The sequence below is a fragment of the Dermacentor variabilis genome, chromosome 1, assembly GCF_050947875.1.
Source record: "Dermacentor variabilis isolate Ectoservices chromosome 1, ASM5094787v1, whole genome shotgun sequence".
Taxonomy (NCBI): Eukaryota; Metazoa; Arthropoda; class Arachnida; order Ixodida; family Ixodidae; genus Dermacentor; species Dermacentor variabilis.
Window position 1 is genome coordinate 267,476,267 of NC_134568.1, and position 23,163 is coordinate 267,499,429.

Genomic DNA, 23,163 nt, shown 5'->3' on the forward strand with positions numbered 1-23,163 from the left:
GTGCAATAAATTATTTTCAACAGGACAGACGAGTAGCATTTCAATGACACACGCGATGGCAAATAAACTTTCTTAGGCAGGTGGCTTTCGTTTTGCTGCGGCAAGAGCTGTGGGTAACTCATTCAATCTGCCTTTCTCATGGCGAATGGTGCATGTACCCTGCCCTAGCGGATTAGTCACAAAACGTTTTGGAAAGGCCGCGCGTGGGACCACGTGCCGGAAAGTTCCCCGAAAAAAAAAGGAAGTGCTCGGACGTGCGCTGCTGTAAATACTCATGCAGTCTGCAGTGTTGAAACTCCACTGGTAGCTTGACGTTGGTGCGATGCCGGAAACGTGCATAGCGTAAGACTGCAACTCGTTTGAAACAAAGCAGTCAGGGCCTCGTCTGAACTGCACCGTGAACCACGTAGTTGCCCGCTTGCACTGACAGCTATCAAGTTTAACGAAAAACCTGTGCATTACACTTGAGTGACACTTAACATCACATTGCTGATGAAATCTTCTTGCAGCATTGGCCTATCTTGCAGGTGGTGGCAGCGCGTGACCGACTACACATACTTGTTTAAGAAGCGCAGTAACAATGGGTCGATATGAGACCCACAAGACACTGAACGCCAACGACTGACCGACTATTGTGTGCCACTGAAACCATTTTATTAGACCAGGCAGACAACAACGCAACCGACGAACGCGAGTTGTCGGTTGCGTTGGAACAAAGAGCCACTGGAACAAAGAGGATGCAATCTTTGAAGCAGAGTTGGGTAAAAATGGCAATTAGTGGCGCCTACTAGGGCAGCTACAGAAAACTTGTGTCGTCCACTGAAGTTGACACTATGCACAAGAGCCTCTCGGAACACTAAACTTACTCCAAAAATCTCCAAAATTTTTCCACTGTAGCGGACAGTATGCAACAAAGGGTAAATATTACTTTCAAACAAGCATTAAGTAGGCTTAAAAACAACTGCAGCATGTTTCCATCTGTGATAACATAAGCAGGCACATGGGGGACGCACTATGTTTTAAACATGTATATTCTCCAGGTTTCTTGCATGTCAGACATGTCAGAGGAACAGCAAATTGTCTTTTTTTGTTATGCTTACACGCTGTAGTTTTTTCATTTATAGTAGTAGCTACAGTATGGTGAAGTTTGGAGTTGCGGGGATGCGCGACTCTCACGCGTCCCTTGATATGTTGTTTTCTCGCATAGCTCTCGTCTTCTGTAATCCAGCTTCGCCGCGTGGCTTTAATTGAGCTGGTCGGTATGCTTGCAGGGTAATAAGAGATGGCGCGAGTGTTGCTCACTAACGCCACCTAACGGCAGGGTTACTTGGGTGCAAAAAGGAGAAGGCTCTTCCTCTTTGGCTTGGGGTCGGCAAATGGCACGGATGTTCTGCGCATGCATCGATCTATGCTTCTGCGAGACCAGTCTCGCGAGGCCTACCCCAGAATGGACGAACATGATCATTCGAACGCGCCACCGTTCATGTGACCGTACGCATGTACGACCAGGCGTTGGTGCCCAGCATGGGGCGAACATATTCGCTCGTTATCCGGTCACGGTGAGTCGAACTTCCGCGATTTGTCGCGTGCCCATCGGCACGTTTTGTGGATAGCAACGGGGCTAGCAGGCATTAGTCTATGAAAGGTGCAATAAATGCCCTTGCGATTGTTTGCACTACTGTGCTGTCGTTCCTTTGTCCCAAGAGCACAGGTGAGAACCCCACAGAGTGCAAAGACAAGTGAAACAATTTGCCCGGAAAGATGCAGTGCGCAAAGTATCCAGTGACAGGAGTACTTCAGGAAGCGCATTGAAACTTGGAATAATTAATGTAGAGGGTCGCTGGCAGTATTCCCGAGTCAAGCTCTGCACTGGACAGAAACAATTAGTATCTTGACATTCTGTCAAACATCCTGCCCTTAATAAAAGCCTCATGGTATGAATTGGCAAAGGGCAACCAAAGACACCTATGCGAGTCTTCAGACTAGTTTGCTGTATCTGATGCACTCTCATTTCAGCAATGTGAAGAGAAGTACACCTGATATACAATACCAGTAAGAATAGCACCCAGTCTTTACACAATTCAATGGCCACTCGATATGAAGGCCTCCCATTGCAGTACGGATGCTACAAAACAAGCTAGACAAAAAGATAAGTGACCCCTGTGGGCAAAAATAAAACAAGAATCAGGAGGCGAATTTAGCTTTCCTGGATGTTTTTAGTGAGCATTACCAGTTTTTTCACATTTTTTTTGTTGATTTTCTCAGAAGTTAATTTTTTGGAGTTCTTTCAAGCCAACGAAGAAGTTTAAAGATTGTTAAATGAAACTGCACACTGTCTCTCCTAAGTAACTGCCAAAATTTGTTTAGTTACGATCAGCTAAATTTAAGTTGTGTGCTGGCGTGAGACCCGCATTTGTGAATTCCTTATTAAATAAAAAATTGTTGAATTTTTTTACAAATTATACAACACTTTGAATTGTACAAGATGGACTAGTCTCATTCTTGCTCTTAAAAACTTTTTTACCAAACTTGACCTCTACCTTAATTTATACATGACAAAGGTATTGCCACACTTGTGCCCTTTAGCATAAGATAAAGCCAGGATGCAAACTGCTTTCCACACAATATCCCTGATCATCCACTTGTCTTAATTTCTGTGAAATGAACAAAACTTATTTAGTCCCTAGGATGCAAAGTTCAATTTACACACTAACCTTTGTTTTGGGTCACTCGTAGCAGGATGGAAAGAGTGTACGGCCTGGTTGAGGACCATGTAAGCATACTCAAATGCTTTCTTCACTGTCAATGCCCCGTATGAGCTACGGCCAATGTCATTACCTGAAAAGTCAACCAGCACAAACAGTTCAGAATCAAGTCTCGAGAGTTCTACACTGGATGCATTTTTTGTAATTCTGGCATTTTACGTGCCAAAACCACTATTTGATTATGAGGCACGCCGTAGTGGAGGACTCTGGATTAATCTTTACCACCTAGGAATCTTTAACATGCCCCCCAATGCACAGGACATGGGCATTTTTGCACTTCACCCCCATTGAAATGCGGCCACTGCAGCCAGGATTTGATCCCACAACTTCGTGCTTAGCAGAGCAACACCATAGCCACTACGCCACTGCGGCGGGTATGCACTTTGATAATTCACATATTGAATCTTTCTCTCTCGCTCACACACACACACACACACACACACACACACACACACACACACACACACACACACACACACACACACACACACACAATGAAAAACAATGAACAATGAAAGAACAGTTGAATAGAGCTGGGCCATATTTCAAAATGGGCCTGATAAGCATACCTTCCAGCGACGAAGTTTGGTAACTATTATAGAAAACGCCGGACATTAGGAAGAAGCTTTACTTCACGGCCAACTCACATTTTCCCTATTCTGAAATGCTCAAACACAGAAATACCTCTCGGACAGCTGCTAAATTAATCTGAAATTTGATGCATTTGGAAAGCTAAACTTTACAAACTATTCAAAACGAAATTTTGATGAAAGGCCTCAATGTTTTTTTATTTGCCAAACCTGAAGCTCAAATTTTACAAGTCCATAACTCTGCACTCAGCAGATACTATAATTATGCAGACCGTAAGTTAGATCGTCAAAAATGAAGAAATGCCATGTTTATTGCATTATAGGTTGAGGGTGCCATTCTAGTTAAGAGTTCACAGAGTATTCTAATTTCCAAGATCATTCGGCAATGTTTATGTACATAAGCCTGACAAGACGCATCGGCACAGAAACGATAGGATTGTTGCTAATGGAATGTCTTGGCTAGGATATGTTTGGCACAAGGCAATGATGGCGCCCTGCCTTAACTTTCTGCATGTTTGCTTTCCCGTACATTAAAACCAGTCTACAAGGGATGTGCACCGTAGCATTCTGCAAAGGCCTTGTGTCTAACGTACGTCAGGTGTCAGTCTCAGAATAGTGTTTATCTACTGATGCTCAAGTTCCCCCCAAAATTCAGCAATATTTGCTAAAGGTTGATGGTCCCCCCCCCCCCCCAAAAAAAAAAAAATCAGTTTTCAACAGCCGATAAATTTTAACCTTTACCTTTGAGCTAATAAACCTCATCTTGATATGTTGAGCAAATGCCAAACAAAACCATTTCTATGTTCCCTATCTCAAAATGGAAAGCAGCAGGAAATGCACAATAAAAACAAACATCCAAGTTTAACAGTAACAGATTTCAAGACAATGAATTCCTAAACACGGCATCTCAGAATAACCACTTCAATATGTTCATATTACTTTTACGGAGCACGTTGATGCTCATTGGCCTACTTTTATAGATGAACTGATAACGCTGCCAATGGGACAAGAAATTGTAGCAATAGCTTCCTCAGATGTTCCAAAGTTACCACAAGGAACACACGAGACTTGAAGAAAGGGACAACACAAAGCGGTTATCCCTTTCAGACAACAGTTTTGTGTTGTCCCTTTCGGTAACTTCCCAACATCATGAACCACCAACTGGCCTAAACCCACACAATGCTAAACTTCCTCAGAATGTACCCCCTGGAGCAATATGGAAGGGAACACTAAAATTGTCTAGTGTTCCCTTCCTGTGTTCAACAATGTGTTCAACAAAATTAAATGTGAAAGCAAGTTGTGTGGATTCAAACCAGACTGTTAATATGTAACACGAGTAATAGAAAAAATTTGGTGTTTCCCCTAGTATTGCTCAGAGCTTTACATGTACAATAAAACAATATGCATATACAGCCATTACTACACGAGAAAATAGTATTACATAACAAACACCTTAACAAAGAAGATAAAAGATGCCAGCAAACAACATCATATGTGAGTGCGCATTAAGATACTGACAACAAATTTCTTTGTTAATAAATGTGTAATGAGCAACCAAGACTGCCACAATGAAAAATAAAATTATTTTCAGTTCAGGTTTCTGTAGGCTCTAGCAATGCACCAAAGTGGCTGGTTTGTTACTGCCTTCATAACTCTGAACAACTTGCACAGCCTTAATATGAGTAATAATATAGTAATAAGTAAAATCACCTGGAGTGAGAGGGTCCTCTATGCAAAGAATCGATGGACGGTAAGAGTCTCCTGCATCACGCTGCATCTCTTCTTTCCGTATATATGCGCCACCATCCTTGATGCGAATTCCAGTCACAAAATAGTTGAAGTGTTTTCCATACAAGTCAAAAAACTCCAGCAGCAATGTGCCAAGATTTGGAGATGGAGCATCCCCACCTCGTGGGTGCAATTGTAGAAAGCTCACAGTCATAAGGATCAGAGAGTAGGAGCTGATACCACCAGTGAACACTTCATTCAAGTCCCGTTGCAGCAGAAACTGCTTCAGCACCAGCACCAGCTTGGGAAGTGCAGGAAACTTCTCCTTGAATGACTGCATAGGTGAGAAAATGATTAGTAAATACTAAATCTTGCAGAAAACCAAATATGTTTATCCTACGATTCAATAAAGAACACTGCAATGTTCTTGAAACTGTGCAAGCAAGAGTATGCTGAAAGCACATGCAGAGCAGAAAAAGCTGCAGGGCTTTGTTACAGGTACAGCTTGGATGTGATAAGAACACAGAGTGTAAACGCAGAATAGTAGAGGAGGACAAGCAAGGCAAAGGGTGGAGAGAAGTTGGACTTGTGGGTGTTGGGGAAAAGAAATTAGAATTCTCAAACAGTATGGATTCTGTATACTTGTTCAGAGAGATGTACCGACTCGGCCACTGCTAGCAGGAACACAGAGCCTGTGGAACAGCTCCGTGGAATGCTCCACCACCGGCGCCTCCTGAACTCTTGTGGCGTAGGCGCAATCAAGGTGATTGGCGAAAAGCCCAGCGAGTTGTCTGCTATGGCGAGTCATTTGCTAATACTTCACAAGGCGCTGGTGGTGGCGCTCCACGAAGCGCTGCCAGGGGCTCCTGTGTTCCCGCTAGCAGTGGCCACACCTTTACATTTCCTGTCAAGTTGAACAGAGATCATGAAATATAACAAATGACCAATGATATCTACCATTCATCACCATACACTTATGGTTGCCAGTGCAGTTGAGATTTTTATAAGCATGTTCAATTGAACTTATCACAAGTGGCTGACCAGTACACACGCTAATGGCCACCTACCTGCAAGCCCATCTATGGGCTTGCTGAACGTAAGAGCAATCAATTGACAATGTGTCAATAGAGCAAGTAACCAGCAAACGAAAGCTGGCAGCATCTTTCAAAGTACAATGATAACTGTCCCAAATACCCACATGATGCCACAGGAAAAAACTGCACAGCTGCTTTCAAGATGCTAAAGTGAAGCAGTAAATATGTAAATTACACTTTCAGGATCGTGCCTCCATTTGAGTGACTGATTACTGAAGGAAGGTATCCTTTGAACTTCATGCTGACGTAGGATACCAATTGTTTCCACTGAATTTCAATGCAGGAATTGTATAAAAGTTTCCAGGCACACTTTTTTAATGCAGTTTAACGATTACATATTATTTGACTTCGATCGAATGTTTGCTACAAGCTATGGAATCAGTGTGTATAGAAATTTCATAATGGTGGTAGTACACTTCACGCTTCAATTTTACAGTTGATGCACTAAATAGAGTTGAACATTATAGGAAACATGTGCACAGTCACTGCCACACTCTAGAAACATTGCAACAGAAGTGTGAATTCACATTTGCCTCATGCACAAGGTGCACTCTACTTTTTATGCATTCTTAATGAATGCCACGATATTGTCACGTGGTAGCGACTGTGAAGAAAGTGAAACGGTGAATGGCGAAACTAGCGTTTTAGTGGACGAACTTGTGCCCACAAAAGCAAGTTACACTTAAAGGGACACTAAAGGTTACCAGAAACTCAAGTTAAAGTGGTAGAGCAATGTTCTAGAACGTCTAAGGCGTCAATATAATCGCGAACAGAGCTTTAGTAACCGAGAAATTGAGGTAAATGCATGACACGATTTGAGACCCCCCAGCGACATTCCGGTACTAGCCCGATGACGAAAGGTCTCCTCATAATTTGTGTTACTAATACTCAACTACTCGTATTAAAAATATCATTTCATTCGATTATAAGCCGGAAAAAATGCTACTTGTCTACGTCTATTCGATTTTAGGAAAAAATAACATTTTGACGTTACCCTTCAGTAATATGGGTGTTCGAAAGGTTTCGTTTTCGCTCGACTCTGCGCCGCGCACGCTTTGGAGTTTCAGTAGTTTCGTTATCGCGTCGTGCTGTGAGGGTTCTGCTCGCGAAACTTTCATTTGGAACAAGCAGCGAGAATGCCACGTCCATGTGATGTCGTGGGAAGCCCTCGTTGCTTTCCCGCTCCGGAGAGCCGGTGTCGAGGCCGCCGTCGTAGTACGCAACGACGCCGGCAGTGCGAGCCCTCAGAAGCAGGTCGCGCTCGTCGGTGCTCAAATCGCTGAAGTTGAGCCCACCATCGCGAGCCAATCTGTCGGTGTCAGGGTCCATTGCGACGAGCGTCGAAGTTAGCGTCATAGAATGAAGTACCAGCTTATGGGCGTCTTGCGCTGGAGTGTGAGGTATAGTAGCGGCGCCTGGTGGCGGTGCGGGAAACGACATCTGGGTCGTGCCAGCTTGGGTCGTATTGAGCCCTGGCTGTGGCGAAGCACGTTTCTAGGCAGAGTTTTGCGTCGATTCGCACATTTTTATGCCCTGTTGCGAGTGCGAAAAGGCTCGTCGCTTCTCATAGACCACGCCGACCACGCTGCGAGCTCGCTGCAGCCTATAGTTTAACGAAAACGGACTCTCCGTGTGCCGTGGGACGTAACGTGGGACGTAATTCGTTTCTCCTTCCGCTAGCCACCATACTCCCGCTTTCGCTCTGCTGTCGGCTCTGTCTTGGCTCTGTTTCTGGCCGCGCGTTCGCGTTTTGCGCAGAAAAGCCGTAGCGCCGTCTGCGGACGCCGTTCTACTCACCGATGGCGCAACGTCACTATGAGACCATGATGTCAGTTCTCCTCGATCGGAGGGCGGGCGATTTGAACTGCGCTAGAGGTACGCGGACGCTTCAGAACGCATTTTCTCTTAAAATAAGTCTCTCCTTGGCACGAAACAAGCGTTTCGAGGTTTCTGGGATGGTATTTCAACAGTCCACGTTGACTTAATAGTAACCTTTAGTGTCCCTTTAAAGGAGAGCAATAGCGACGAACACGATCGGCGGTCGTCGAAATCTGATCAGCAGGTCAAGCGCGTCGGCTTTTATACATCAGTCGTCGAATGTTCCAGAGTAATCGCTGGGACCTGCGTGTCTTCCACAAAGTTCTACATTATTCGCGTCGCACATACATGTAATCAGATTACACGAGGTTCAATCACAGACAGCGGATGGAACCATCGATAACATTCCAGAAAGTTCCGATACATGCAGGCGCGTCCTGCGCTGTGCGATAACATTTGTTAGGCGATGAAACGTGGTCACCCGATAAAGATAAACAAGTACAAGAGTCAATATCATGGCAAATAAATGATGACCAGTCAATGTGCTGCCTAGGCAATGACAAGAAGCTTGTTGCATTTCTAGCAGCTGTATCAGTGAAAGCGAGTTGTGCAACCAAACATGTGTCACATCAAAATGCAGAGAAAATACACAAGGTAGCTATGTTGCCTTGTGCCAATGCCAGATAAGATGCTACTGCACACTTTTTAGCAGTAATCAGTGACACTTCATGACTGCATTTCATATAACTAGCCTAAAAAGTAGCCTTTAGTAGATGTTATGTCATACCCAGCAGCTTGCAATCACGACAGCAGCAAGGTGTGGACAAGAACACCACAAATGTAGCCATGCACATAATATTTGAAATACCAAACTGTGACAATCAGAAAATAATGGTGTGCTGTGAATTAACAACACTTTATTTCTTCACATTATTAATCTGAATCACTAAAGCTGCATAAGGAAGAGGACTTCTGCTACACCTGCACACTTGTCATTCAAATTTAATGTATTGGATGCCTCACTAAAAGGGAAGAAAAACATCTCAAATACGAGATAAATCTGAAGAAAATGAAGTTAGCATGCCCATTATTATAGCTTCTAATACATCCATAACCTGATACACCTCTTCTGACACACCCTTGCAACCACTCTGTAAAGCGTTACTAACAATGAAAAAATGAACACACTAACATTGCACACAGAAGACGAGATTGTTACGATACAAAATGATCATAGCACATATTGTTTAACAGATGGCTGTATTTTCAGTTTTATGAGTGCATCAGCTGCAAGCTGGCTTGCGCATGTCGACGAGAGTGACATCACGCCTACCTGTGACATCAGCCTACAGATGCTGACAGCTTGGCTGATCTTCGCACAAACTGTGCTGTGCTATGCGTGTGCATAGAGAGATGGAGAATACATGGAAAGTCAGGAAGGTTAAACAAATTTAAATATATACGGTTTGCTATCTTGCATTGGGTAAAGGGGCGACTAAATAAGTAAGTACACACCTTCCGGGGAAGCGCAGGTGGAATGTCTTGCTGAGGTGTAATCGCTTGCACTTGTAAGCGTGTAAGTATTCAAAGTGCTAAGTGATGGCATGAGCGGTGATTGGGACTCTGACGCAAATATAGCCGGCAACCCATAAGGTATGATCCAGCATCTGACTTGCACCAGCAATTTCCAACAAGTTCGAATATGATGCAGTGTCAGATTGGACACTGAACAACGACAACCTGCCTGGATGTCGTCATATGATGGCAGTAGCAAGTGGACGCTCGCAGTCAGACAGCGCAAAATGCACGTTATGTGGCAGATGCCTGCCACATAACCAGCACCTTCAGCATGCCTGTTCCTTAACGGTCCAATCAGCTCGGCAGAGGTGTTCACATCTATCACAACTTGCAGCGGCACAAGAATCAGCTAAAATTTGTTTCTAACATGAAATAGTTTTGAATTGAATTTTGGGGTTTTACATGCCAAAACCACAATTTGATTATGAGGTACATCATAGTGGGGAACTCCGGAATAATTTTGACCACCAGAGTATCCTTAACGTGGCCCCAATGCACGGGACACAGGCGTTTTAGCATTTCACCCCCATCAAAATGCGGCCTCTGCAGCAGAGATTTGATCCCGCAACCTTGTGCTTAAGCAGCACAACACCAAATCCTAAGCCAGCGCGGCGTGTTAGAAATAGTAACTAATGCAATAAGGATATGTCGAAATTGCACCTGTTCTGCAATCCACTGGAGAGATTGGGGGCTGCAATACGCGAGGATTTTGCAGGCACGCAGCACACACTGGCCGTTTCGGCAAGGCGTCTCCCGTGGTTTGTATGTTGGCCCTTTTTGGACCGACGGTGTCTAGAAAACCAATTGTCTTTGAATGTTTCATATGTGTACAAATGTTAATGTGTGTCGCCAAAAATATGTGCTCTATGACGAGGTGGAGCTGGCTCGAAAGTGCCGCCAACCCCGCTGTCCAGCCCCGCTGCCTAGCAGCCCTATTGGTAGCTGTCAACGAAGCCACCAGTTGATGGCGTGCTGTGTTTATCGCATCTGCAGGCATGTTTTTATTGGCAGTATTGGCATAAAACAAGGCAATAATCGCACAAAACAATGAAATAACCATGTAAAACAAGGCAACGTCGTCCAAAGATGTTTGTTTTGGCCTTATTGACGAGTATACGAAACCTTCGAAGAGTACCGTATTTACTCGCATAATGATCGCACTTTTTTGTCAGAAAAATTGACGCAAATTCAGGGGTGCGATCATTACGCGGGTTAAATTTCTTGCAAAAAAAAAAAAAATTTTTTTCGTCCCGCGTTTGCTGTGGGATGCGGGTGTGGGACACCGAAACAAAAATGGCGGCCGGCGGAGCAAGCTGAACGCAATTTGTTTTTTCTTCTCGAGAGTACATTACGTGCATTGAAACAGCTTCTTCTGTATCAGTGATGAATAATATCGTTAATATTGGCAAGTTTGCGTAGCCAATATTAACGTAGCCATGTCCACTTTGAGGGGACAGAAACAGATGGGTGCGCTTAGCTGCCAGTGACATAGTAACGCATGGCCGGCGTGCTGCGGAAACTGCGGCATCTGTCTTCACTACTATCCTAATATGGCACCTTTCCGCTGAGGGTGGGCGAATATCTTAGGTGTGTTACAAGCGTCGGCGTATGAAAAGGGTACACTTCTAACATATCAGTGTAAACGTGGCTATTGTCATTGCTGCTTGCGATTTGTTGCGTGCCCACGAGTGCAGATGAAAAGAATCGAAAGGCGCCTTTTTGTTGTTGTTGACCACAACCATCATAAAGCCTACCCATCATAAAGGCAAGTTTGGTTGTACCTCTTTTTGTCATGGAAGTGCGGAAAGTGATGAAAGTAGTGAAATGAGGCATCTACTTAAGCATGTTTGGTGCAAGCAGACCGCTTGGCTTGCCTTGAGTCGTTCGCGTAGCATTCGAAAGATGGTAAGCGCGATCATTATTAGCTATACTTGGCACACGACATATCGCTGCGGCAAGTTCGGGGCGCGATCATTACACGGGAAACAAAAAAATCGAATTTTGACGACAAAATTCAGAGGTACGACCATTACACGAGTAAATACGGTATATGCAAGGTGCCGTGGTCTAGGCTATGGTGGTCTAAGCGGAGTAAGCGCCGCTCACGTGTCTGTCTTATGTGTCCTAAATTGTCATATGCCGCAAAATTATGGCACAAATAAACTACACATTGGACATCGTTCGCCACCATCCATACCTCTTTGTGCTGACCGAGGTGCAGGCTATGCGAGCGAACGGGCCATAACGAGGGAAATAAGCGAGAACAGCAATGTGGCCTTCGAGATTGCTTTGATTGCACAGAACCATCTCAGAGGCCACAGCAGCAGTATCTAGTAGGATTAACGTAACACCCTGTGTATTGCAGCATGCCCGTTAAGTGCAGCAGTTTATATTAAAATAATTAAATTCATTACTTTTTCTTTATTAAGCATAATTACTTAAGAACATTATTAAAAACAGTGCTATATTTGTCATTTTTAGCATCCCAGCTTTCACTTGTCTAAAAATTTCTGCGGCAGAAGTTTTATTCAGTATCCCTACGAGTTTGAGCAAGGCTTTCAATCCCTAAGGCTCATGGCAACATGAAGTGGAAAAAGGTCTTGTAAGTAAAGCAGCTATAGGGTGCACTTGGAAAAAGAAAAATGCATGAGGCTTCAACAGTTTCACAGCATACCAACACTAAGGCTGTGTGCCTTTGGATAACTGTAGATTGCAAGATATGCCACGAAAAGTTGCATTACTCGCAGCTTAAAGGTGATCAAGGATTACCTGAATGAGGCAGGCACTTTTTACTCCATTGTTCATGTTGAAGCTGATGTCAACCTTGACTGTTGTTTTTGCATCAGTCAGCTTCACAATGGGAACCTAGAACATTTGAACTGCAGATGTGTGCTCAAGACCAAAAATGTGAGGAACCATACAAAAGAAAAAGCATTGTCTAATTATACCACAGCAATATTCTTAATAGTATCCAAAGCTTACGGAGATATCTGAACATGATTAGTGCTTGGCAATACCAAGGTACTCCAAAATTACGAAAAAAAGAATGCATAAATTGAGGACCAGTAGATGTCAACCTTGACTTGTTTTTTGCATCAGTCAGCTTCACAATGGGAACCTAGAACATTTGAACTGCAGATGTGTGCTCAAGACCAAAAATGTGAGGAACCATACAAAAGAAAAAGCATTGTCTAATTATACCATTGCAATATTCTTAATAGTATCCAAAGCTTACGGAGATATCTGAACATGATTAGTGCTTGGCAACACCAAGGTACTCCAAAATTACGAAAAAAAGAATGCATAAAATGAGGACCAGTCTGGTATCAATTTCCTTGCACAGAGCCCACTGCCAATGTGAAATATTAAACAATCCTGAATTATGTTTTCCGGAAAGTAGCTGGGCACCTTAACTGAAGTCTTTCCTACCCACTTACATAATTCTGACATGATTCACAGACAGGCAAGAGATCTTTGCCCATCCATGCACAAATACATATACTACTCAGTTGGGTATTTCGGATTATATGAAATGGAAGAAAAATCTGCAGTGATCTTGCAAAACTATCTGCACAGCTCTCCCCAAACACATAACAGTAACATTCACACTGTTTTACATTAAGAAACTTACAGAGGCCTTGTCAAGGACCTTAATAGACTGTGGTTCAGCTATCCCATGACTTAGCAACGCCTTCTCCAGTGTCCACATAGGCAATGTTTCCCACTTGCCAAGGACAACCACGTCAATGTCACTAGAAGGAGAAGAAAAAAAAAGGAAAGAAAGTTAAAAGCAGAACACAAGTTTAAAAAGTTATGCAGATCCCATGCACCATGGGATCGATGTAAGCAAAGCTTTCTGTGCTGTTTGCTTTAAATGACAGAAGTGATGATGGCAAATATTTAATTTCTTCAGTGTTTAGTCGAATATGAGAGTGGTGAGTTGATGTTAAATGTTACCTTGCGTACACCACTGCTGTTTGTCTGGATAGCACACAGAACACACAGTGAGAAGTGTTTACTTGAGGCGTTGTTGTGCACAGTTGTTCATAACCTCCAAGAAGTTTAGCATTGTCATTACCTCACACGGCACATTGCATCATGGTAGAAGTTTTAATCTAATTATGGGGCTGCACGTGCTAAAATCACAAGAGGATTATGAGGCACGCCGTATTGGCAGACTCCAGATTGATTTTGACTCCCTGGAGTTCTGCAATGTTCACCTAAATCTAATAATAATAATAATATTTGGGGTTTTACGTGCCAAAACCACTTTCCGATTATGAGGCACGCCGTAGTGGAGGACTCCGGAAATTTTGACCACCTGGGGTTCCTTAACGTGCACTTAAATCTAAGCACACGGGTGTTTTCGCATTTCGCCCCCATCGAAATGCGGCCGCCGTGGCCGGGATTCGATCCCGCGACCTCGTGCTCGGAGCCCAACACCATAGCCACTGAGCAACCACGGCGGGTCACCTAAATCTAAGTACACGAGCATATGTATTTCGCCCCAGTCGAAATGCGGCTGCTACGTTCAAGAGGAAACCCGCAACCTTGAGCAATGCCATAGCCGCAAAGATACTGCGGCAGGCAAAGAAATGTTGGCTTGATATGTGACCACTTCCGTATTGTCACCTAGATGCTACGGTGCTTTGATGTGTTGTGCGTCAGTTGTATGCTTGAAAATTTTTTTTCAGAAATAGAAACATACTGTACCGTACCCTGAACTTAGATTTACCCAGTTTGTTCGAAACCGCTGTCATGCCTAGTAGTAGTGTTTCCTTGCCTTCTTACGTACGTAGCCTTTGCCCTCTCCCCCCCTCCCCCCCATGTATGGGTGCAATGACAGAAGAGTGGCCAAGCTATTATTCACTCGTTTCATGACTGCGTTGGTTCTACCCACTCATTCTCTGCCACCTCTACCATTCTAGCTACTTCCCCTCTGGACTGTTGCACATCAATACAAAGGTAAGCCACAATGTTCTTGCAGGGGGTCACAGATAAAGCTGTCAAGAAGGCATTGCAGCAGTGCCCAGGGAGCTCCAGAGGGTATTGTAAAGAAGCGATGGAAAATTCAAAACCAGTTTTTCGCATCACCTTTACTCTCTTCCAGGCTCCTGCCAAGTACAGACACGCTCTGAACCCCCTACAAATGCGGCATGCACTACAGCGACAGCAGCAGCAGCAGCAGTGGAACAGTTAAAGGAGGAGGCAAAGAACGCTTCACACTGAAGAAAATGAAACCATGCACTTATCTGCTTTATACCCGTGTCACACGGGCGTTTGGAAGGCCTTCCAACCGATAGTCAGTTGAGTCAAAGGTCAAGTTCGAGCTGCTACACGTACGGTTTCGAAGGCCGCCGAGTCAATAGTCTATCGAGTCAACGGAGCACCTTATAACTCAATCGAAATCGCGATGGCCTTTGAGCAACGTAAACGGAAACAGTGCGAACATGCCCTCTCGTTCACAGTGTGCTCGTACTATCGGTTAGAAAGAACAAATCAAACCAAAATGCTCTAAAAATACCATATATGGGTGTTATTAATTATTCGATAAAGTATTTTTGCCACTTGATATGTGCGAACTGCACATACTCTCGACAACAGCGACATGCAGCGACGCAAACGTTGTCGCAGTTTCGCTACTCAACAACTTGAAAATTAAACATATATGTATGGCAATGTATAAACATTTCTTTAAATGTACAAACAAACATAAAAGAAATTATAGTTCTTTTGAGTGGTTTTAATGTTGCTTAACTTTTCGTGACATGAAAATGAAAGTAAAGATCCGCAGCGCCACACAATTTTACGAGAAACACGTGAACCACTCAACGGCCTTTCGAAAGTGCCGTGTAGCAGCGTGACAACTCCTTTGAGTCAATAGAGTTGTGGCATTTCGAAGGCCGTCGACTGGAAGGCCTTCCAAATGTGCCCGTGTGACACAGGTATTACACAATCAAGAAGTTCGTATACACCAACTTGCACAACACCAGGAAGAAATACTACTGGTTAAGTCAAATTATGAGGTCTAATGCAACGAGGCTACACAGTAGGCTAAGAGAGGCACTGTAGTGGAGCTTTCAGGATTAATTTTACGCATCTGGAGTTCTTGAGCATGCACTCAAAGCACAGCACATAAGATTACAATGTGGCCTGGAATCAAACTCGCAACCTCATGCTCAGCAGCAGAATGCCTTAACTGAGCCATTGCTGCAGCTGTACTGGTTTAGTCCTTGATGGTTGTGAAAGCACAATGGACAGCTGAACCAGCCTCATACATTGCTTATGGGTGCTAACTGAAGTAAAGTGAGGTTCAAAGTAACTTTTGAATAACCATGCTCAATATGAGCCTTTTGACAATAAAACTTCAAAGGCAAGGCATCCGTGACAAATGGTCAGGTAAAATGTTATCAGCAGTATTTAAAACCATGACCCCAAGACACCATGTGTGGTCCTCTAGCGAAAGCTCTTCCCACTTCCTTTATTGCGGACACCTACACAGATAAGTCAAGCTAAGACAAAACACAACATACAATGCCGAAAATATGTGGATTTTTATGGCAAAAGGGCCAGGTATCACCAAAAAGTTCCACAATATACATTGCAGTCCTGGTAACAGCGTGAAAGAAGCCGCGAATATATGCAAAGTGCCTCGAGCAACCAGTCGAGCAGCAATTCTGCATGTACTTGCGGGCTCCTTTCACGTTCCGAAAAACACATATAGCAAGCATTGAGCAACAAAAAAGCTGTATCGGGAGTTTTTCATGTCACTCTACAATTTTCTCATTGACACTTTTCATCTAATTATAATATTTGAGAAGTTGTCCTGTAAGTCCTGAAAGCGATCTGCGATGTCGACAAAGTGCGCCCAGTGCCGGTAGCTTCGCATGTTCTGTGCCTTCAAACTTTAGTTCGCGTTGAAGCGAGAGATAGCACGAAGGTCAATAAGCTCGCTGCTGCTGCCACGCTTGCTTAATTTGCTATCGTACTAGATGCTTCGCCTTTCAGGCGAAACTGCGACTTTTATGTTTGTTTTTTTACTTTGGACGTTTGTCCCTCACTCTTAGCAATAAAGTTGTTAGACATCGTGACAAAAGTTTCAGAAGTGAGGCGTTTCGGATACTACGGACTTCAGATAAAACGGACATTTTTGTCAGATTATCAGAGTCCGTTGTAATGCGAGTCGACTATGTATATAATATTCCTTATACATATTAAAAGAACGGACCATGGTCCTCATGATAGAAATACTTTGATTACCTGGTTGGAAGGTACAGGCCAGTCCGAAAGCTCCCAAAAATCTCCACCTGAAAGCAGCAACCCATCATGTAAAGTGAATCATTGTTCCTAGAAACTTCAATAAGCACGATCAATATGCAAACTCAGGAAGACATGGCATGTTTTTTTGCTGTGTGAATTCCACCTATTCAACTATATTGTTCTGCCTAGCGAATAACTGGAGAGACTAGCAAATGCCAACAATAAAGTAAACAAAAAAAAAAACTTTTGGACACTGATAAAGACTTGCATTAGCATACCTGTGCTGTTACACACAAAAAAAAATTCAAACTTTAAGGCAATTATTAACTAAATGGCAAAAGTTTCCAGATGAGTAGCGTTGAAGCACCTAAGCTCGTACAGTAACTACCCCATTACATGAACAAGTGCAATATTCTGTACTGTCAGCATAACACTGATGACACGCGAAAGTAAAAAAACTAAACTGATGCATAGGTCCATAAAAACAAGTGATGCCTTGCAATAAGAGTTGCGCCTATGAACACACAATTTATATCAGTAATATTGCTTATTGCACCTGCATGCCAGGCAACATTCAGGAAATGATTAGTATGCAATATCACTGTGCACAGTAATATCTAAGTAAAAGATTTAGCATTTTTTACAAATCAGACATTTAGAAGATTTACCCAAGCATTTAAATCCACCTCCCTAAAGAGAGTTAAGAAAGCTCAATGTTTAAGTAAGCTGTGAATTTACACTACTCTTGCTCGTTGACAGCAAAAAAAGTTGTTTTGATTTTATTATTTACATTGCCTAACAGCAACAGCTTCCACAATATGTACACATGCATGAGAAACATACTGCTGAAAAAAATGGTAAAGAATGAGAAATCTAAAAAGCACCTCTGCTTGTGGCCAAAGGCCAAGGATGACATCTTTTATCCTTTGGATTACCCCCAACCGCATCTGATGCTCTGCTGGAGTTGGCTGCATATATCTGTAGAACTCTTCAATCTCGTCATGAAGTCTGTAAAGGAAAGAGCAAGATAAATCTTAGAAACCAGCAATAATGGAATAAAGCAGTAGACAATCTGGAATGAACTTGGGTGAAAAACTGTTGCAGATACAACCTTTGGCTCGCATAGCAACAAAGTTGCCCACATAACACACTTGATCGACAAAACAAGGAACGGTAAGCACACCTCATTTGGTCACAAAGTTAGTATTTGCAATTCATTCAGACAACCACTGTTAAAGTATACTATATGCAAATAAATAATTGGGAGGACACTAACAGCTTTCTGATAAAGCAACACACAAACATGTGAACTGTTTTTTGTAAATGATAAACCCAAGAAGAATGTAAAGTTTATATTTCGAGGTGTGTGAATAATACCTGAAAACAAATCAAATATGTATCCCAAAAAAAATTTCAAATATTTGTTTAAATATTTAACAGCCTTTTTCACCATTAGTATAACATAATATTGGCACTCAGCATTTGCTACATTCACAAGTTTGCCATTAAGCTGTTTATTGTGAAGTAAACATTACCAAAAACTTGAATGGAGCATCATAAATAAATAAGCCAGATTTTTAGGAGCGCTTGTTATGAATTAGCATAATGGAGGTTTAAAAGGATTTTTGTCAGTCTGTTAGCATCCGAGTATACCTACGAGAATCAAACAAAAATGTGCACTAGCTGCTGCAATGGCTAAGTAAAGAACACTTTTTCTGCAGTTGGAATGGTCACTACAGACGGTGTCACTATAATGTCAAATAATGCTGTAATTGAGTATTTAAATTAAATCCTTAAAAACAGAAGAAAATGTGCAATTGCAGCGTCTATAAGTATTACCAAACAATACTCATTGCCAAATGCCAGCGAAATTTGAATGCAAATGACTGGTTTAAACGAAAAAGTCCCGCTTTCCATGTAATGCAACGCGTCGCTCTGTGGAAGTTGTAGAATTTGATTTATTTTAAAGCGAAGCTATATACGGCTAGGTTCTGGAAAAAATTGCATGCGTCTGTTGAGCCATGTAGATCGGAGAATTTTTCCCTATATGTCGGCTGGTCCCGAAGGTAGTGCAATACCGGCCCGACTCACGGTGGAGTTTTGAAGCAGGCTCTAAGCACTCAGTCAACTTCCTACGCTTTTTATGCTTCACGGCGTAACACTGCTGTACTGAGGCGAAGCTAACTTTCAGAGACTTGCATTACGCAACGTGCCGTGCTCTGCGAGCTTCGAAGCCAGTCGCAAGGATTACAAAGGCGGAGTCGGTGCCATTGCTGACAGCGGCGAATTCTTTCAATGAAAAACACGGTATCGCATGGAAAGAAGCTTAACAGCAAACGTAGAAGCAGCTAGGCCTAACGTTGCCACAGTGGTGTCTACTGCAGCCAGCGGATCTGCGTGCGAGAGTGCCGGTTCGAGGTGGCGAGATGATCAAAATGGCGGCTGTGGTGGCTTTGATCAATGCCATTTCAGTATTGCAGTCAGGGCAAAATACATTGGCTATATGGAGTACATGGTGGTGCCGCAAAGCCGTGCAAATTATCGGGTATGTCCTAAAGATCGGGCATCTGGAAAATCAGTCGTTAACTCCTCTGGCAATACCTCGTGCCGATGACACGGCGTCAATGACGATTCGTTGCGATTCCTCCGTTACTGGAGCCACCATTAACAAGACTTTCATTCCCTTTCAATAAAGTTACAGCTAATTTTCCCTGATAGAAGTACAAATTCCCTCAGTATTTCCAGACTATTCAAATTGCCTGAGAATTCCCGGTTGGTAGACACGCTGGAAGCATTCATGTAGCCCCGATCCCGCAAGCTTGGAACGTTTCAGCAGAGCAACGGCCATGTTTCAGAGAGACTTTGTGGGGAACCAATTTCGTGGGGCTTGTGTATGACCGCTTGTGGTTTTCAAGTGACCTCAACCATTAATGCACTGCGGGATGTTGACCAACGCACGGTCGCCTTGGCTACGGTGAAATAGTGTGTGCCCTCGTAGTGCGGTGAGGTGCTTGTCTGTTCTATGTGCCGAGATTCGGTAGTAAAAGGTGTGCTGCGTTTTGCAGGAACACATGGGTATGTAAGCCCTCCCGTGTCTGACCGCCTTCTGAGGCTCAACATCGTGGAGGAGCGACTAGTCACGCCTCATCTTCCATTTATGTGCATACGGCGTTTGAGGCACGGCAATGGAAAGCTCACCATTAAGGGGCCCACATACACAGCTTCGTTGGTCATCCACCTTCACAGAGATGAATGGAACTGCATTTTTTTGCTTTAGTCTCATTCTTGATTACACAAGGCTGGCAATGTGTTGTGTTAGAAAAAACTATGAAAAAACTTAAGATTTGCACACCCCCCCCCCCCCTATACTGGAAGCATGAAGTTTCAGAAAAAGGAAAATCTGCCATATTACTTTATTTTTAAGTAATTAAACTATATTACCCTCTTATATGATTATTCCCCCATACTATGCTAAGTATTCTTAATATAAAGTAAGATTAAAATACAACTATTCCTTGGAGGAAAACGGGGACAAATATAGTTATTCCTACACATATGCCTATACCCCAACTTCAATAACTTTCCTGAGAGAAAACGAGACTTCTGCTGGCATGATGAAAGGGAACATGTTAATCATCCTCCGTTACAGAAAGTCTACCAAACAGAATTGTTTTTGTAGCTCTGCAGCAATGCTATCGAGCCGTGCACTCACAGCTTGAAAGTGATCCAAAAGAAATTAATGTAGAAACGTAGAAAGTTACTAACAGCACCAGACTTCCCAGAGTAACCAAAAATGTAACCTACTTGAACCAAAGCAGAGATCTCATCTGTCAAGATTGAATCTACTTATTTTTCAACTGATAACTGTTTTTGTTCAAACTGCTTATTAGAAGTAGTTGAAATACGCATGAAAAAAAAAAAATGGGAGTGGCTTAGCTCTTGATTGCAAGTCCAGGTTAGTCTGGTTGTCTAGCTATGTTGTGGCGTTTAGCCAGTGGTTCGGTGCGCTGTTCGTCTGTTTCTTAGGCGATTCGTTTCCTCTTCATCTCGTTCCTATGTCGATTCCGGGCCTCCTCCTGCTTATCAGAGTTGTCGCCGTAAATACTGCCGTCTCAACTATGGTTGTGGCGCACGCGAGCTCTCCTTTTCAATCCTCCGACATGTTGTCAGGCATGCGACGCAGCTGGCGAAGCGAGCGGAGGCGAGCGCAATGACGAGGAACACGGTGTGACGCCATACCAAACGGCAGAAGCGTAAAGGCGCGGCGCTGCGCAGTTGCGGAACACAAAGTGGTGAAGCGAGCAGTTGGTAGTCTTTGCTTGGAATCGGCTTTGCGGAAATTGTGTGTACACCAAATGCGGTCTAGTTTTACGAACCAAGTTGGACGCCTTTTGGCAGCTGGTTGCCTTTGATGGTCGTCAACGCTATAGTTGAGTCTCTTCTGCAAAAAGTAAAGCTTGGAGCATGATGGGCGAGAGCAGAGGTCAAACGACCGAAGGTAAGACCAGAGGTTATTCCCTATGTACACAAGGTGTCACACAACCTTAAAAAGGTTGCTAACCGTCATGGCATTCCTCTGGTTTTTTCTGCGCCCAACAAGCTTTCGAAGCTGTGCTCTCGAGTTTGCTGTAAGAGCAGGCGGGGCTGCCGCATGAGGCATGACAAGCCCTTTGTTGAGTGCTCCAGAGGGGTTGTTTATGCAATTCCCTGGCACCCTTGTGGGCAGCTCTACATTGGTCAAACTGAACGTTGTGTGAATGACCGTTTAAGGGAACATGCGCAAAAACTAAAGAAAGAAGAGGATAAGGGCGCACATTTGGTGGCTCATATTACCGCGTGTGGTTGCGACGCTCGATTTTCTGCGACAACTATTCTTGGCAGGAGCGGCAACACCTCTTCCAGGCTCGCTCTTGAGGCCTTCTTTATCAAGAAGAATAGAGAGAGATGTGTGAGTGAGCGTTCTATCACATTACTGGATGCCGAATTTAACTTCTTGCGCAACCGCCTTTGATGTGTATGTACCGGCTACTCTTCTGCTTGGTAGGCGCATGCGTGACAAGAGGATATATATATATATATGCACTATCCTTCCTTCCATTAAACAGTTGTGAGTAGCGCTTGTCCTTGCCTGTCTTCCTTGTGTCCGTGGTTTTATTCGCGCTAAACTACTACTTCAAAAATGCGGAACACCTGTGGCTCGGTGCTACTAGTGGCGCATGCGCAGTAGTGACTAGGGAGCGAGAGAGAGAAATATCCGCGGCGAGGCGTGCGTTGCGACGTCATGTCACAACGCATGCCTCGCCTCCTCGGAGCTCCTCTGAGCACCTCGGAGCACCTCCTCGGAGCATCGCCACGGTGAAATCTCAAGTTCGCGGCCAGTAAAGCTTTCGAGTTAAAAGAAAAAAAAATGAAAAAAAAATCCCCACCCCTTCCCAGTTCGTGAAGATCGTCAAACCGCAATGCTGTGTTAGTTACTCTAAGCGTTACACCATGCAGGTCAAACTTCGCAAGCAGTCTATATTGTATATCTTTGTTTCACCATTCTTTGACCTCCCGGTGCTGCCGCTGTGTTTCCGCATCTTGGGCGTTCACTTCGGGATCGGCCTCCCGGCGCTGCCGTTTAAACTTAGCATCTCTGGCGCACAGTTTGGGGTCAGCCTTACGACGACAAGCTCGTTCACGAGCCAACTCACTCTCGCTGACGCTCGCAGTAGGCCGCTTCTTCCTCAGGAGTACACACTACTCGTGGTCTTCCCATAGTTGTAGATGGGATGGGATGTGCGGAACCACTAATCCAAAGCTCCGTATATCAGGTGCAATGCCCACCACTGGAGATATGGCCGCTGCAATCGTTTTGACGATTGGTTGGACGTTTGACGTGGCTGCCGGCACTTCTTGCTAGCACAAGAAGCACCGGCAGCCGCGCGCTCTTAGTATCGCATTTCAATCGCTGGGCACTGTTCGTTGGCCGCAAACTGCCAGCATACATTTGTTTCTTTCACTGCAGGGTGGAATCAATCCAGGGTGTCTACCAAGTTGACATTTCCAGGTTTTCCCCGAGTGCCTTTGAAAAATTCCAGGAGTGTTTCATGTCAAGACAGGCTGACACCATAATGCCCGATGCTGTCACTCTCTAAGTAAGCATGTTATAAATTACTTAATCCAGTTTTCATCTTCATCATATTTTATGTCCACTGCAGGATGAAGGCCTCTCCCTGCGATCTCCAATTACTGCTGTCCTGCGCCAACCTACTCCAACTAGCGCCTGCGAATTTAATTTCATCACCCTACCTAGTCTTCTGCTGTCCTCGACTGCACTTCCCTTCTCTT

At 43.8% G+C, this 23,163-nt stretch overlaps 1 protein-coding gene across 3 annotated transcripts in view; it reads right to left on the minus strand.

Annotated features, from left to right (window-relative positions):
* The window catches only part of LOC142564268 (terminal nucleotidyltransferase 4B-like), a 101,552-nt gene that overhangs the window by 14,613 nt on the left and 63,776 nt on the right, over positions 1-23,163 (minus strand). For all 3 annotated transcript variants that reach the window (XM_075675210.1, XM_075675218.1, XM_075675226.1), the window contains exons 2-7: positions 17,718-17,841; positions 16,834-16,880; positions 13,205-13,325; positions 12,343-12,438; positions 5,066-5,417; positions 2,715-2,838 (exon numbers count right to left, since the gene is read on the minus strand). In XM_075675210.1, the coding sequence (XP_075531325.1) occupies positions 2,715-2,838; positions 5,066-5,417; positions 12,343-12,438; positions 13,205-13,325; positions 16,834-16,880; positions 17,718-17,841 (864 nt within the window). The remainder of the gene's footprint in view (positions 1-2,714; positions 2,839-5,065; positions 5,418-12,342; positions 12,439-13,204; positions 13,326-16,833; positions 16,881-17,717; positions 17,842-23,163) is intronic.